This window comes from Tupaia chinensis, unplaced genomic scaffold (assembly GCF_000334495.1).
Source record: "Tupaia chinensis unplaced genomic scaffold, TupChi_1.0 Scaffold149448_1, whole genome shotgun sequence".
Classification (NCBI taxonomy): domain Eukaryota; kingdom Metazoa; phylum Chordata; class Mammalia; order Scandentia; family Tupaiidae; genus Tupaia; species Tupaia belangeri.
The window spans coordinates 976,432-991,376 of record NW_006209292.1 but is presented as its reverse complement, the minus strand read 5'-3'; the positions used below and the strand labels follow the sequence as shown (position 1 = coordinate 991,376).

The window sequence follows — 14,945 nt, the reverse complement described above, 5'->3', positions numbered from 1 at the left end:
TGATAAAATGTTATGGATTTACATGTACCCCCGTACGCACATGCACATATACCCAAACACACACAAAACTGGATGAACTCTGAATAAGGGCTGTGCTTGTCATAGCAGGATTGCTACAATGTCATCTTCCCAGATTTGACAATGTACTACAGTCATGTAAGTCATCCGGGGAAGCTGAGTGAAGGGTACACAGGAACCTGCCACAACTACAGTGCAGCTACTTGTTAGTCTCCAACTATTTCAAAGGAAAGGTATTTTCAAAGCTATCTGACCTGCTATGGATCTTTTTAAAGTGCTTGGCAGGATGAGTTTGGCCTCTCCCATCTTGGTTGGGAGGGCTGTTCACAATGTGCCCCCTGGCTCTCAGTCACCACAATTGCCACTGCCTCACAAACAGGCTAGCATGGACACAGAGCCAGTGCGGCACCTCAGCTTCAGGAACATCAGAGGCAACGTGTGGCTTTCCCAAAGTGGCTTATGAAGTCCTCCTGAGCTGCGTGGACCACAGCATTCCAAGTGAACCCCAACTTGCAGGCTCAGACATTTGGAAACCACCTTTCATTTCCCAGAGGCGGCAAAAGAAGGCTCAAAAACCTGGTTGCTGTGTTGTCACCTTTTTAACCAGAAGAATCAATGCTCTTACCTTTGCCTTTGTCAGGTTTGTATTCACCACCACTTACTAAGTCTTCCAGATCCTTGTCTGAAAAACCTGGAGAGAAAATATGCACTTCAATGAAAAATATTTCAGGAACAAGAATTGCTTCTTAGGTAATGTTGCCCACCAGTGGCAGAAATGACAGCTACTTCCAATTAAGAATGTCTCTGATGGGCGGGCTGTGGTGGTATGGCAGTAGCACATGCTCTCTGGTACTGAAGCCACATGGGAGAGTCCTAGGTTTGCTCTTAACGTTTCCCTGTACACAGGGCATGCACCCATATGTGATCCTGGTCCTGGCTGGCTGGGGGTAGATCATGGCATAGAAATTCTGTGAAGGTTGTCTCTTGTCCTAACCCACTTTCTCAGGGAAGAAACAAACATTGTTTTAAAAGGAAGAATGTCTTTGATGAATATAGTAGGCACAATTTTATGAGGTTCCCAAGATGCCCTCTGGCTGGTATATATGCCTCAATATCACTCCATCACTTTGAGTGTGAATGGGACCATGAATAGTATGGACATCACCCCATCATTAGGTCAAAGAAGGTTTTCAAAAAAATTAGTGGAAAATGTATATTATGAAAAAGCTCCTCATGATTTCCAAATTGATTTGTAGCGAAAGAAACTCATACTTTAATCCCATTTCTTTCATGAACTTTTTGAAATTACACTTGTATTACATGCAAAAGGTGAAAGAATTCTACAGATGTAATTAAGACACCCAATCGATATGACTCTGCATTAATCAAATGGGAGATGATTCTAAGTGAGAATGACTTAATCAGGTGGTCCCTTTAAAAGCAAGTTTAGGGACCAGCAGGTGTTGCAGTGGTTAAGGTGCTGGACACTCCCACATGTCCGACCATGGTTTGAGTCCCAGACCTGGTGGCTTGCTTTCTCACTTTCTCTCTCTCTCTCTCTCTCTCTCTCCCTCTCTCTCTCTGTGTGTGTGTGTGTGTGTGTGTGTATCTGGTCAAATAAAATGCATGAATAGATAAAAATAAAATCAATAATTCTAAAAAAGAAAAAAAAAGAGCAAGTTTAGGCCTTCCTGGAGCTCAGAAATGAGAAATAACAATCAATATCTCTCTCCTCCTCCCCAGGCCCCATCCCTCTCTCTGCTTCTCTTTCTCTTGCTGGTCCAAGGAGCAAGGAGTCACTGCTTCTATAGGTACAAGGAATATACTCTGTTAACAGCCACATGAGCTTAGAAGAAACCCCAGCCCTGGTCAACACTGTGACTGCTGCTTACCTGTTCCTGAACTCCAGACCAAAGGAATTTTTGAGCTCACAAATGGGCATTGTCTTCACTCACTAAGTTTCTGATAGAAAACTGGTACAATGAAGCACAAAAATCGCTAATTTTACTCAGATGTAATTAAGACACCCAATCGATATGACTCTGCATTAATCAAATGGGAGATGATTCTAAGTGAGAATGACTTAATCAGGTGGTCCCTTTAAAAGCAAGTTTAGGGACCAGCAGGTGTTGCAGTGGTTAAGGTGCTGGACACTCCCACATGTCCGACCATGGTTTGAGTCCCAGACCTGGTGGCTTGCTTTCTCACTTTCTCTCTCTCTCTCTCTCTCTCTCTCTCTCTCTCTCTCTGTGTGTGTGTGTGTGTGTGTGTATCTGGTCAAATAAAATGCATGAATAGATAAAAATAAAATCAATAATTCTAAAAAAGAAAAAAAAAGAGCAAGTTTAGGCCTTCCTGGAGCTCAGAAATGAGAAATAACAATCAATATCTCTCTCCTCCTCCCCAGGCCCCATCCCTCTCTCTGCTTCTCTTTCTCTTGCTGGTCCAAGGAGCAAGGAGTCACTGCTTCTATAGGTACAAGGAATATACTCTGTTAACAGCCACATGAGCTTAGAAGAAACCCCAGCCCTGGTCAACACTGTGACTGCTGCTTACCTGTTCCTGAACTCCAGACCAAAGGAATTTTTGAGCTCACAAATGGGCATTGTCTTCACTCACTAAGTTTCTGATAGAAAACTGGTACAATGAAGCACAAAAATCGCTAATTTTACTATCGAGTTCAATCACTGAGTACATGTCTTTTAGTATTCTGAGTGGTAAAATGAAAAAGATGCTTAAAGCATTTCTGCTGGACTCCAAAGACTACAGCTGACTCCCAAAAGGACTTTTGTGATTATTCCATGTCGAAGATGTATTAGCTACTTTTTGTCATAAAAAATCACTTTTACTAGAACAAGATTAATTATGGACATACTATGGTTAGTCTAACTTGAATATCTGGCAAGTGCTTTTTGAAAATGAATGAAATGGGGTCAAGGAAAATCACTGATAGTATCTGTTGCCAATGACAATATTTTTAAGGAAAAATTAGAATTTTGAAGACCCTCTATCCACCACTGTGAGTTTAACAGCCTCCCAGTACTTGAAGGCTTTTACTAATGAGGTCAGTGGTAACATTAACAGATGTGACTTCTGGTTTTATATAATGAAATGAAGCATTATTTGGAAGCTCAAAAAACCTAAGGGCATCACTGTTTTTCCAATGACCAATGTGCAAGGTTACAAAACGAGAAATGGGTGAAAGATCCATGGAAAGGGCAAGAGAGCCCCGTGGGACTAAGGGACCCAGGGTGGAAAGCTCACTAATATGGTTTCACATTCCACATGGTATTAACCTGTAAGAAACAACCACTAGCTGACTTCTGGTGTTCCAGAAAAGTACAATGTGCACAATGATCTAAAACATGAAAACATTCTTCCCTCTTCCAACTGCATATTTGTGTGAGGCCAGATCTCCATGTACTTCAACCAAATGACATATCACAACTGAATAGAGAAGTAAATGTGAAAATCCAACTGCCTTCCATCCAGCTAGACACTGGAGAGACACTGTAAACTAATGTCACTCATAATACCAAATTTTGTTTTGTCTTGCCAAGCATGGATGGTTCTTATAAAAAATTCCTGTGTATGGGTTCAGTATTGTTCAGCACAGATTAAGTAATTAATATTCAAAGTTTGTAAGTTCTCAGATCATAACTATTGATAGATATGAACTGTATTTTAAAAAGCTCTTGTGATCCTCAATAACTTGGGGAGTTTTAGGGTTCTCCTGTGGTTTGAAGTACTCCTGGCTCTGTCAGGCCAGGAGAGGCTCTTTGGGCCATTGTGACTAACAAGACTCTAGACCGACCAGGGAGCTACAGAGTAGGCCAGTGGTTTCAGCCAGCTTGGACTCACCTCCTCCTCCTGCAATTGGCTTCCTGCGGCCATCATCTCTATCGTTTCGATCATCCAAGGCATCAGCCAGGTCAAAATCATCTATTTTCAGAGGCCACCAAACCAAAGAAACAGCCATTAGGTTGAACCACAGGTCATACATTTGGATGCTGCCCCAGAGGAAGGCTCCATGAGATCCTCCCTTACTGCCCTCCCCAGAGTGGCCACGTTACCATGAGAACTTGCTGGAGCTCTGGTCACTGCTGGCCTTCTAGTTGTGACATGGTCCCATCGCTCTAGAAGGGAGAAGGAGGACAGCAAGGAGAGTAACGTTTAGTACCAAATCATTGCAGCTACTTCGGGACTTGGAGAAGTCATATCACGAGAAGAATAATACCCGTGTCTTAGTCCTTGAAGCCCCTCTAGGCTAGGGTGTCTGAAGAATCACACTGAGAAGGATGAGAAGATGGTGTGAGTTTAAATGAGATGCGTTCTGCTCACTTTTCTTCAGAGGATGAGTGTGGTGACATGGACATGATCCCACATGTGACCTAGTGATTAGTAGATCGGGGGTTCCAGATATGCTGGAGATGGCCACATGGTCCAGGAATTCCAATGCTTGAGCATGATCCTTGAGAGCTCCAAGCCTTGGTTCCACCACTATCAACCCTGAACCTCTCAAGCCTTGGCCCCACCACTATCAACCTAGAACTTAACCATAGATAATACTGCTGAGGATGGACTGAGGTTACATTGCTTGTGCAATATGGAAATATCTTATAAACTGAAGGTGGTTATAGCAAACACACATACATACACACTTTTGCATGAGTATGGTTACTACTGTAAATGTTAGATCTTTGACTTCAATTAGATTTCTCTTTTTTTTTGTTTGTTTGGTTTTTTTTAGAGAGAGATTTTTGGTATAGGGCACATGTGCTCACCAGAGAGACAGAAAGAGACAGATGGAAAATGAGAAACTACCCCCCAGGGGGAATGGCCACACCACTATCCCTTCTCCTCTAGTCTCCTCTCAGGATTTTGGGCACACATAAACACATGCTCGGTGTGAATTTTAAGTCTCTGGGTTCAAGACTTGAACCATGATCGACTACATGGAAGTCCAGCAATGTAACCATTATACCATCTGCTGGCCCCAACTTTAACTAGATTCCTTTTAAAATATGGACTCTTTTACATCAAGTACAAAGTATAGCCTTCCTAACTTTTCCAATAGTTTCTTTTCTTGAACTTCAGAAGATTCTGGTGTAGCTCTTCTACTACTGAAGGCAGTAGAGGTGAAAGGTAGTGACAGTGCTATATATACAGAAGACAAAGAGTAATGCTTATAAGAAAAAAAATCTCAATGAATTTTACAGATCAATTATGTGATCCTCAAACTGCTCACGGCCATTTAAAATGCATTGCCTATAATTTTTGGATAGGACTTTGGTATTGTCTGTGGATCAAAAAAATGCAGGTCTGAATCTTCTGCAAAGAAGGTGTTAAAAAATATATACTGAGTCATGAGCCGACGGGCGTCACTAGGAATAAAGGAGGACATTATGTAATGATAAAAGGATCAATCTACAGGAAGACATAATCCTAAACGGGTATGCACTTAATAGTCTCAAAACACAAGAAGTAAAACTTGACAGAGCTGAAAAGAGAAATAAACAAATTCACAATTATAGTTGGGAACTTTAGTGCTCCATTCTCAGCAACTGGAAGAACTACTAAATCAAAAGTCTACTAGAATATAGGGAACCAGCAGTTAGCGTAATGGCTATGTCGCTGGATTCCCATGTAGTCGACTGCGGTTCGTGTCCCGGGCCCGGTGGCTTAAAACTCACGCCGGGCACGTGTGTGTGCGTGCCCAAGATCCTGAGAGGAGAATGGAGGAGAAGGGATTGCGGTGTGACCATCCCCTCTGGGGGGTGATTTCTCGCTTTCTGTCTCTATGTCTCTCTCTGTCTGTCTGGCGAGCGCACGCGGCCTGTAGCGAAAACCTCTCCGAAAAAAAAAAGTCTACTAGAATATATAGAACTGAACAACAAAAGTTAGCCAACAGGATTCAATTGAAATAAAAAGACAATCCACCCAATCACAACAGAACAAACAACTAGACAGTTGTAAGCACCCATGGAATATTCACCAAAAGAGACTGTAGCCTGGACCAGTAAACAAGCCTCAACAAATTTAACAGTGTTGGCATTATACAGAGTGGTGTCTGACCACAATGGATTCAAACTGAAAAAAAAAAAAAAAAGGAAAAGCACAAGAGGGAAAATAGAATATTTAAACACTTGGAAATCAAACAACTGTACACTTCTAAATAAAACAAGGATCAAGGAAAAAGTCTTAAAGGAAATTTTTTTAAATGGATAGAACTATGTGAAAAATTAAAATACAGCCTATCAAAATATGTAGGGGCCAACAGATGACATGGTAGTCAAGGCGTTGTACTTCCCACATGTGCTGACTAAGGATCAAGTTCCAGACCTGGTGGCTTGCTTTCACATTTTCTCTCTCCCTTTCTGGTGAGTGCATGCGCCCTATAGCAAATTAAAAATAATAAGAATAAATAAAATAAAACAAGTAATTCTTTAAAAAGTATGTATGATGCAGCTAAAGCAGTGCTCAGTGAGGTTTATACCAGTAAATTCTTAAATTTGAGGTGAAAAAAGGTCTCAAATCGATAATTCAATTTCCTAATTCAAGACACCAAAAAAAGAAGAGCTGGATAATAGAAAAACAAAGCCAAAGCAAACAGAGAAAAATAATAACTACAATAGCAGAAAGCCATGAAACTGAAAACAGAAAAGCAATATAGAAAAATAGGTGAAGGACCAGCAGTTGGTGTAATGGCTACGTCACCGGACTCCCATGTAGTAGACCATGGGATACAATTGAGACCTGAGAAATAAGCCCATGTATATATGGTCAATAGAGTTTCAACAAGGATGTCAAGACCATTCAATGGGGAAAGGACCATCTTTTCAACAAATGGTAATGGAAAACTGGATATCCACATGCAAAAGAATGAAGTTCGAGCCCTATCTCATAGAACAAGAATAGATATATTTCTGAAGAAGACATACAAATGACCAAAAAGCACATGAAAAGATGATTAGCACTGCTAGTCATCAGGAGAATGCAAATCAAAATTGCAATGAGATACCACTTCATACCTATTAGGATAGCTATTTTCAAGAGAAAAATGAAAACTAATAATTGTTGGTAAGGCTGAATCCCTGGTGCACTGCTGGTGAGAATGTAAAATGATGCAGCTGATGTGAAACAGCATTACCATATGGTCTAACAATTCCACTTCTAGGCATCTACCCAAATGAATTGATAACAGGGATTCAGTGCTCATTAGTTGGGCTGTTAAAAATGGCAGCTGCATTATTCACAACAGCCAAAAGGGGGGAACAATTGACATGTCCATCAGAAGATGAATGGATAAACATGTCATTAAATATTATTTGGTGTTTAAAAAAGAAATCCAGATACATTCTACAACATGCATGAACTTTGAGAACATGTTAAATTACATAAACAAGATACAAAAGGACAAATATCACATGATTCCACTTACATTAGATATACAGAATGGGCAAATACATAGAGGCAGAAAGTATAACAGAGGTTACCAGAGACTAGCAGGAAGGGGAATGGGGAGTTATTGCTTAATTGGTACAGAGTTTCTGGGATGATGGAAAGGTTCTGGAAATGAATATTGGTAATGGCTGTATACATCACAAACATACATAGGCTGCTGAATTGTACACTTAAAAATAATACATTTTAGCTTATATACATTTGCCACAATCTTAAAAAAACTCAACCTAGATGAAATACATAACTCGAATATTTTTGTAACTATAAATTAAATCAAATATTCACATGTTATACAAATATTAACATAGATGACTTTTTTACTTAAATGTAAATTTACACAATATTTGGAAGAAAACATCACAATGTTCAGAAGAAACCATAGGAGAAAAATCTTTGAGACAGAGGACTTGCTAAAGCATTTATTCACTTGACAAAAAAAAACATGATCTGTAGGAGGAAAACCTGGTACATCTGACCTCATCAAAATTAAAACAATCCTCTGCAAAAGACCCTGTTAAGAAGATGAAAAGGCCCACCTTCAGCAATGAATGACAGATCATTTGGACAGAAAAATCAATAAAGAAGCAATGAACTTGGACAACACTGTAGACATATGCAGAAGGTGCCATCCAACAACAACAGAACAAACATTCTTTTCAAGCGCATGGGAAACCTTCTCCAGAACAGATTATATGCTAAAACACAAAACGAGTCTTAATAAATTTAACAAGACTGAAATCATATCAAGTATTTCTTCCAATCACAATGGTATACAACTAGAAATCAATAAGAAGAAACTGGAAAAAAATAACAAATATATGAGAATTAAACAACATGGTCCTGAACAATCAATGGGTCAAAAAAGAAATCAAAAGGAACCAGGTGTGGGGGACCAGCAGTTAGTATAATGGCTATGTTGCTGGACTCCCATGTAGCTGACTGCGGTTCCCGTCCCGGACCCAGTGGCTTAAAACTCACACCGGGCGCATGTGCGTGAGTGCCCAAGATCCTAAGAGGAGAATGGAGGAGAAGGGATTGTGGTGTGGCCATAACCCCTGGGGGGTGATTTCTCGCTTTCTGTCTCTCTCTCTCTCTGGCTGGCTGGTTGGCGAGCGAACGTACCCTATAGCAAAAAACCTCTCCAAAAAAAAAAAAAGGAACCAGGAGGAAGTAATGCCCAGCACTGAAAGACTGGTCTTTCCTCACTCATTAGTGGAAGCTAAGAGATTTGATTCCATAGAAGTAGAGAATATAAAAGTGGATACCAGAAGCTGGAGAGAGGAGGAAGGTAAGTGGGGAAAACTTGGTTAACAGATACAAGAACACAAGTAGATAAGTGGAATGACACCTAGAGCACTGCAGCACAGCAGAGCAACGATAGTTGGTGACAATGTGAGGTATATTTTAGCATAGTTAGAAAAGTGGATTTCAGGGGGCCAGCAGGTGGCAAGATGGTTAAGGAACTGGACTCACACATGCTTAACCATAATTTAAGTCCCAGACCTGACGGCTTGCCTTCTCACTTTCTCTCTCTCAGGACAAATGAAATAATAATAATAAATAATAATAATAAATAAAGTTAAATAATTCTTAAAAAAAAAAGAAAAGTGGATTTCAAATGTGAACAACACAAAGTAATGGTAAATATTTGACATGATGGATATGTTTATTGATTGCCCTGATTGGTCATTACACAATGTACACGTTTTGAAAAACCACACCATACCCCCAAAATATGTACAACTATTATACATAAATTAGACATTATAATAAAAAGAAATCAAAATTATCTTGCGACAAATGACAACAGAAATACAACACGACATGACGGAACTTATGGGATAATGCAAAAATAGTTCTAAGAGAGAAGTTCATAGCATTACTCTCATACCAAAGCCACACAGGAACACTATTAGAAAATTATAAACCATGGTTTGTGATGAACACAGAATGCAAATATCCTCAAAAAGTATACACAAACCAACAGCACATTACAAATTCAACAGCACATTATGTGCTGGATTTACACTTGGGATAGAAGCACAGTTCAACATATAAATAAATAAATATAACACTGAACAGGATAAAGGATAAAATCATATCATCTCAGAAAAATCATATAATTTAAAGTAGAGAAAAGCATTTTTTAAAATCCAACATTTTGGGGCCAGCAAGTGGTGCAGTGGTTAAGATAGTGGACTCCCACATGACTGACCACAGTTCGAGTCCCAGACCTGGCAGCTTGCTTTCTTACTCTCTCTCTCTCTGGTGAGCACATGCGCCCTGTAGTAAATTATTAAATAATAATAATGATAAATCAAATTTTTAAAATTAAAAAAATAGAAATTCAACATTCTTTTTGGAGCAGCAGATGGAATAATGGTTATGTTTCTGGACTTCCACATGGCTGACTATGGTTTAAGTCCTGGACCCAAAGGTTTAAAACTCACACTGGGTGTGTTTGCACGTGTGCCCAAAATCTGGAGAGGAGAATGGAGAAAAAGCAATTGTGGCATGGCCATCCTCCCTGGGGGTTGATTTCTCATTTTCTGTCTCTCTTTCTCTCTGGTGGATGCACACATCCTATAGCAAAAAGCTCTCTCTCTCTCTCTAAAAAAGGGAAAAAAAAACATTCTTTCACGGTAAAAACTCTCAACAAATTAGGTATAGAAGAAACGTACCTCAATAAAGTCCATATATGACAAACCCACAGCTGCTGTCTTACTTAACGGTTAAAAGCTGAAAGCTTTTCCTCTAAGATCAGGAATAAGACAAGGAAGCCCATTCTCATCACCTGTATTCCACATAGTACCAGAAACTTTAATCAGAGCAATTAGGCAAGAAAAAGAAATAAAAGGCATCGAAAAATGACAAGAAAAAGTTAAATTGTCTTTGTTCCCATATTACACAATCTATATACAGAAACAGTAAAGAGTCCATCAAAAAACCATTAAAACTAATAAAAAAAACTTTAGTAAAGTTAGAATATACAAACTCAACATACAAAACTGTGTAGCAGTTCTATACACTAACAGCAAATTCTGCAAAATCAAACCAAGAAAACAATTCTACTTGCAGAAACAAACAAACAAACAAACAAAAACAAACAAACAAACAAAAGCAAACCTCTTAGGACTACATTTAACATGGAGCAAAGAAGTAAAAGACACTGAGAACTATAGAAATGAAGATGCAAATAAGTGGAAAGGTAGCCACGCTCATAAACTGGAAGAATTAATATTGCTAAAATGTTTGTACTACCCAAAGTCATCTACAGAATTATTGCAATCCCTATGAAAACTCCAAAGGCATTTTTCACAGAAATAGGATTTTTAAAAATCCTGAAATTCTTGTGGCACCACAAAAGACCCTGAATAACCAAAGCAATCCAAAGAAGGAACAAAACTGAAGGTGTTTGTTCCAATACATATGACAAAGCTGTAGTAATCAAAACAGTATGATACTAGCATAAAAACAGGCATACAGATCAATGGAAAAGAATAGAGTCCAGAAATAAATTTACATATATATGGTTAGTTTGCTCCAACTGTATAAACCAAGAACACACAATGGCGAAAGGACAATTTCTCTCTCTCTCTCTCTTAAAGGTTTTTGCCATGGGGGGGGGGTGCATGTGCTCACCAGAGACAGACAGAGAGAGACAGTGAGAGTGAAAGTGAGCAATCACCCCCCCCCCAAGAGGGGATGGCCATGCCACAGCACCTTCTCCTCCATTTACCTCCTGGGATTTGGGGCATACATGCCCAAAGTGATTTTCAAGCCACCAGGCCCAGGATTCAAACTGCAGTCAGCCATGTGGGAGTCCAGGACCTTAACCATTATGCAACCTGCTGGTCCCAGGATAGTCTCTTAAATAAATGGTGCTGGAAAAATGAATATCCACATATAGAAAAATGGAACTGGACTCTTACCTCTGATAACCTTCACAGAGCAAATAACACAACTCTTTCTCTTGGAAATGGGATACAGAACATTCAGGGTCTTCAAAAAATTCATGGAAAATGGCTATTATGAAAAACTGTGGATGGATTTCTTTTCTTTTTAAGAATGATTTAATTTTATTTATTATAATGATGATTACTTTTTAATTTGACGAGAGAGAGAGAGAGAGAGAGAGAAAAGTAAAGACTGCTTTAAAGTTTACATTATACAGGCAAGACATGCTCAGTATTTTAAAAAATCCTGTGGTATAGAACTGTAAGAAACAAAAAAGTCTCAAACAATCCCCAGAGGTGACTGCTACACAGTTCTTCAGATGTTCATGCAGGTCTGCGGGTAGTCCATGTGCTCACATTCACTTCCACTGGATAGAAATGGAGTCACATGACATATGTCTTATTCTTTTATTTGTTTTTTATGTCAAGTCCAAAAATGTACCTTATTTTTTCATGATGACTGCAGAGCACATGTAGTTTAGAATTTATGTATTTCATTAGTGAGATTTGATGGTATTTAATTTGGGGCTGGTACATAACACAGTGGAAAACATCATATCAAATGTATCTCTGCATACATGCATAAGTATACCAAGAAGGAAAATGCTCTGACATAGAGCTGCTCCTTCAAAGGTCTCACCAAACTTCCTTCCCAAAAGGTAGAGTCAGTTTATATTATTGTCTATAAAATGGAAAGAGTAAATAAAGGTATATGTGGATTCCACAGAAAACATCTAAAACAACCCTCCCACCTGCTGTAGCACCACAACATTTATGCTGAAGACATCACTGACTCAAAGGAAAGCATTCTGATCCCAAGCAACTGCAGAGTCATCATCCTGGACTGTGGTTCTCAGAGTGCTGCATGGACCCTGGGAGTCCATGAAGTCATCGCTGTTTCTAAAATCATCTTCAGGTGTTCTTTACCCTGTTCACTGGGCTGACATTTATACCGTAGTACAAAATTAATGGTGAGTTTCACTTAAGAATGTCCTAGATGGGGACCAGGAACTAGTGTAATGGCTATGTTGCTGGACTCCCACATAGTAGACCGCAGTTCAAATCCCAGACCCAGTGGCTTAAACTCACACTGGGCGCGTGTGTGCCCAAGATCCCGAGAGGAGAAAGGAGAAGAAGGGATTGCGGTGTGACCATCCCCTCTGGGGGGTGATTTCTTGCTTACTCTCTCTCTCTCGTTTGCTTTCTCTGTCTTTCTGGCATGCACACGCACCCTATAGCAAAAACCTCTTTAAAAAAAAAAGAATGTTCTAGATAAATGGGGTAGACAGAATTCTGGGAATACCAGCAAGATTTGTACACTCTGCAAAATCCTCCTCCCTTGAATGTAGGAGGAAGTCCATGAATAGGCTGGATGTCACTCCATATTCAGGTTATGACATGGCAGAGGTTAAGCTGGCCTTGTGGCCTATTGGTTAAGGGAGCTGGATCCAGGGCCAGCACATGGCATGGTGGTTGAAGGTGCTGGACTCCCACATGGCTGACCACAGTTCAAGTCCCAGACATGGCAGCTTGCTTTCTCACTCTCTCTCTCTGTCCTACTCTGAAGAAATTAAAATAAGTAAGTAAGTAAATAAATAAATAGATAGATAAATAAAGAGAGCTGGATCCCACATGACCAACTGTGATTCAAATCCCGACCCCTACAGCTGAGAAAACAGTGCAGGCATGTGTGCATGCATGCCCCAAAACCCAATGGGACAGAGGAATGGAGAAGGGACTGTGGTGTGACCACGTCCCACGAGGGCGATTTCTTCCTCTGTCTGTCTCTATCGCTGGCAAGTATACATGCCTTCTGGAAAATTTTTTAAAAAAAGGCATACAACAGTATAAAACCCCAGGGATAACATGTGACTCAGGAAAAGGCAATTATGTCACTGTTTCAGTTTTAAAGTGAATTAGCCTTTTTTTATTTTTATTTTTTTTCCCTCATGGAAGACCAAATTTACCTGAATGAATGGCAGATGAACTATGGTCATTCAGATATGATGATTTGCCAAAAATGTCTTGAAAATTAATGAAATGAGCCTGCTACTTCAAGAAAATCATCTAACAGTATTTGTTGACAATAACATTTGAGTTTTCAAAGAAAATTAGAGGGCCATCCCTGTAGTGAAGCAGTTAAGCCCTGTGCATAAGGGAGCTGGATCCCACACAGTAGACTATGTTCAAATCCCAGCCCCAGAGGCTTGAAAAAAATGCCAGGGGTGTGTGTGTGTGTGTGTGTGTGTGTGTGTGTGTGTGTCAAAAATCTTGATGGGATAAAGAAATGGAAGAAAAAGGATTGTGGCATGACTATGCCCCATCGGGAGATGCTTTCTCTTCCTCTACCTCCTTGCATCTCTCTCTGGTGAATACATACACTCTCTGGCAATTAAAAAAAAAATGAGATCTTTGGAAAGTGTGAACCCAGCACTATGAACTGAACCTGACAGCTTCCCAATTAAGATTTTTCTCTTCAGATTGGCGGGGATATTAAATATGGCTTTTGAGTACCGTATAGGGAAAACTGTCATCATTTGAAAGTTCAACACAGCTTCAGGACCGTAATATTTTCCAAGTAACCTGTACAGATTGTTACAAAATCACAAATGGATAAAAAGACCCATTCATAGGGTAAGATAGTCCAATGAGGTTCAATGGGAACAAATAGGGAAAGTTCATTGATATGAAACTTAACCTTGTAAAGTAATAACTTTTGAATTTAGTTAATTAAATGTGCATTTGAACATTTACCTGAAAAAAAGAAAGAAGGAGTAACTCATATTAATATCAGATATAAGACATGTCACAGCCAGGAAATTACTAGGGAAAATTAGGAACATGACACATGATAGGGATATAACTCCACCAGGAAATGACCCTAAATTTGGATGAACCAAAAACCAGAGACTCAGAATGCAAGAAGTAAAAATAAATAAAGCTAAAAGGAGAAGTAAATAAATCCACAATTATAGTTGTGGAATTGAACGTGCCATTTTTAAGTAATTAATTAGACTACTTAGACAAAAATTCAGCAAGGATGTAGAACTGACCAATATAATCAACCCTCAGGATCTAAGTGGGATATAGAGACCATTCCACCCAACAACACTAGAATTTGCATTGCTTTCAAATGGAACAAGGAACAATATCTTGGTAAACCATAAAATATGCCATAAGACAAACCTAAACAGATTTTAAAGGATGAAAATCAAACAAAGTATACTTTCCAATCACAATTAAAAAGTAATGGCAAGGGGACCAGTAGATGGCATAATGGCTATGTCACTGGACTCCCATGTAGTTGACTGCAGTTTGAGTCCTAGACCTGGTGTGGCTTAAGCTTACACTGGGCGCGTGTGTGTATGTGCCCAAGATCCCAAGAGGAGAATAGAGGAGAAGGGATTGCGGTGTGGCCATCCCCTCTGGGGTGGAGGGACAATTTCTAACTTTCTGTCTCTCTGATTTTCTGGCAAGTGCACACGCCTTATAACAAAAACCGCTCCC

The 14,945-nt window shown here is 39.5% G+C and overlaps 1 protein-coding gene across 1 annotated transcript in view; it reads right to left on the bottom strand.

Moving 5' to 3' along the window:
• The window catches only part of CD99L2 (CD99 molecule like 2), an 80,290-nt gene that overhangs the window by 46,266 nt on the left and 19,079 nt on the right, over positions 1-14,945 (bottom strand). Inside the window, exons 5-7 of the mRNA XM_006171202.2 lie at positions 4,092-4,154; positions 3,880-3,960; positions 644-709 (exon numbers count right to left, since the gene is read on the bottom strand). Of these exons, the coding sequence (XP_006171264.1) occupies positions 644-709; positions 3,880-3,960; positions 4,092-4,154 (210 nt within the window). The remainder of the gene's footprint in view (positions 1-643; positions 710-3,879; positions 3,961-4,091; positions 4,155-14,945) is intronic.